At 37.6% G+C, this 3,096-nt stretch overlaps 1 protein-coding gene across 1 annotated transcript in view; it reads left to right on the forward strand.

Annotated features, from left to right (window-relative positions):
* The window catches only part of LOC106879716 (A disintegrin and metalloproteinase with thrombospondin motifs 3-like), a 75,471-nt gene that overhangs the window by 37,711 nt on the left and 34,664 nt on the right, over positions 1–3,096 (forward strand). Inside the window, exon 4 of the mRNA XM_014929396.2 lies at positions 2,429–2,600. Coding sequence (XP_014784882.2) covers positions 2,429–2,600 — 172 coding nt within the window. The remainder of the gene's footprint in view (positions 1–2,428; positions 2,601–3,096) is intronic.

Below are 3,096 nucleotides of genomic sequence, written 5' to 3' on the forward strand. Positions count from 1 at the left end.
GTGCGTGCGTGCGTACGTTTGTGTGTGTGTGTGTGTGTGTGTGTGTGTGCTGAGGGATACAAGTATAGTACTGTGGGTTAGTGCGGAGATGTATTTCAATGGTTAGAAGGTTCGATCCCACAGCGTGGTAGCTTGAACAGTGGTCATTTTCCAAAACCTCAGGCCGTCCTATGCCTTGTGAGTGAAACTGGGTAGACAGAAATTGTATAGAAGTCTATCGAATGGATTGAACTCGTAGTTCGAAAATACGGACTTGCTACACACTGTGCCACGTTGATCCTACCTAAGAATTGCATTAAGGTGACCCTCACGTGCTAATTTAATGAGCAGTGTAATTCAGTTTATCGAACAATCAAATCTCATCGTCGAAACCGATGGAGAACCTCGCGATACATCTGTAAATATATATATGTGTGTGTGTATGTGTGTGTGTGTGTGTGTGTGTGTGTGTATACATACTTATCTAGTTATGTACACATATATATACACATACATGTGTGTGTATTCATATATATGCACGTACATACATATATACATATATACATACATTTACATACGTACAAAAATATATGTATATCCAAATGTGTGTATGTCTATGCATATTTGTATGTATATGTGTGGGGGATGGGGAGTGTATGTTTGCATATATACATTCGTATGCGCATGACTGCACAAGCGTGTTTTTTCATGTGATAAATAACAGCAGCTAATTCATACAGTAATAAAACATATCATTAAAAATTATACTGAAATATTTTATGTCAAAAATATTTTTTTCAAATGAGATGATATATATATATATATGCAACAAGCAGCCAAGTGTAAAAATTGCGTATTACAAGGGATATTTATTAATTCTACCAAATGTTAAAAGACAGATATAACTTTAAAAAGGGTAAGTGATAGGCGTTATTTTCTAGAAATAAAAAGAAGAGACAGAAAATATCTGCTCGAAACTACAAGGTTATAAGGCTAGGATTTATCTGCATTTTCAAAGCTTAGAACAAACTGGTTTCTACTCTATGTCTATGTATCAGATGTGCTTGGGGTCACGGTGTCATATCTGAATAATCGTAACTCTGTCCCTATATATAGGCGTAGACGTGGCTGTGTGGTTAAGAGGTTCGTTTTGCAACCATGTGGTTTCGTATTCGTTCCCACTGCTTGGCACCTTGGGCAAAAAAGTGTCTTCTACTATCGCCCCGGGTCGACCAATGCCTTATGAGTAGATTTGGTAGATGGAAACTGTGGAAATCCGTCGTATATATATATATGTGTGTGTGTGTGTGTGTGTGTGTGTGTTTGTTGTTGACACTCCACACCAATGTTGGTTTCTTTACGTCCCCGTAGCTTAGTGCTCAGAGTTCAAATTCTGCCGACGTCAACTTTGCCCATTTAATAAATTACTAGTTGAGTACTAGGATGGGGTGGGGTCGATGTAATCGACTTCCCTAGACCCTCATAACCGCTAGCCTTGTACTAAAATTTGAAGCCGTTATTCATCCATACAACTTTGGTTCTCTGGAATTCACTCCTTGTGTATGTCTTTCTTGCAATTACGAACATGTACCAACTTTAGAGGAACATTAGCGACATCGGACTTACCTGTTTTTGAGAACCTACAAAGTTCTTGGACACTGCCCCTTCCTCCAAACCTATCATCCAGACAATATTACCCTGTATAAAAATGTTGTTTTTTTTTGGTGAGTAATTAATATTTCCTATTTACCTCTATCTATAAATCAAAGGAAGTGACTACTATACCCTTCAAACTTTGTTTTTGTGACCTAGACATCAATCATTTGAAACTAGCCTATTTTCCATTACATTTAAGACAGATTCAGCGCTGAGTTGCTGAAGCAGAAATATCGTTATAGCGAATATTCTGCTTAATGCCAGATTTGTTTGTCAGTTGCTTGACCTTAACCACTTGAGCCAGTCCTTTAGAAGCTGACACTATGCGCATCTAAGACCATGAGTAAGATGAGCAAGGATAGTGGGGGAGCATCATAGCCATATAGTGAGAAGGATTCTTAACAAAAGCAAAGTTTGAAGGAAATATTTTCATACTTCCCAGGGGTCAGCAAATAGGAAATAATAGTTGCTACCCAAGGACAAAAATCGTGTTACACAGGGTTACATTTGTTTCTTCTTTTTGTTTTTCTATTTTTTTATGGCAAACTTTCTTTCTCTTCTCCATCTCTGCCGCTGATGTTAATGATTCTATGACAGCCAATCGTTGCATTTTAACCAAAAAACACTCTTCTTACGGATCAAATACGAATTAACGATAGCTACTTAAAGACAAAAAATCGTGTTACACAGTGTTATCTAAGACAAGTGTCTTTGTTCAAGCGCTTAAGTTTTAAGCGCTTTTATCTTTGTTTTCGCTATGCATTTATGAATGCTCTCCCTTTGCTCTTGACAGAAAGGATTCATGAGGACCAACGATGAGGATGTTTACATTGAACCAGTCAACAGCGAATCGCATGTTGGAAAGAAGGGACGGCCACATTTTATCTACTCATGTAAGGAATCGCACCATCAGAAGAAGGCTGTGGATATCAATGATGAAGGCATTCAAAATACACATATCAAAAGTAAGACATCGTTGCTAAATTGTTTTTGTGTTACCCAACATTTTTCTACGCCCACTTCTGTATTACATAACTGTGATAAACTGTAATACTTGATTTGTATGCTTTGGCTGATCCTCTCAAGGCGCATGGCTCAATGGTTAGAGCGTTGGGCTCACAATCGTGAGGTAGTGAGTTGGATTCCCGGACCGGGATGCATGTTGTTTTCTTGAATAAGACACTTTATTTCACGTTGCTCCAGTTCACTCAGGTGAGTTTACGTCTCCGTAACATAGCGGTTCGGCAAAAGAGAGCGATAGAATAAATACCAGGCTTTAAAAATAATATATATATATAATATATATATATTTTACCTGTTTCAGTCATCAGACTGCGGCCATGCTGGGGCACTGCCTTGAATTTTTAGTCGACTGAATCGAGCCCAGTACTTATTTTTAAAGCCTGGTATTTATTCTATCGTTCTCTTTATATATATATATATATATATATATATGTATAT

Source organism: Octopus bimaculoides, chromosome 23, assembly GCF_001194135.2.
Source record: "Octopus bimaculoides isolate UCB-OBI-ISO-001 chromosome 23, ASM119413v2, whole genome shotgun sequence".
NCBI lineage: Eukaryota > Metazoa > Mollusca > Cephalopoda > Octopoda > Octopodidae > Octopus > Octopus bimaculoides.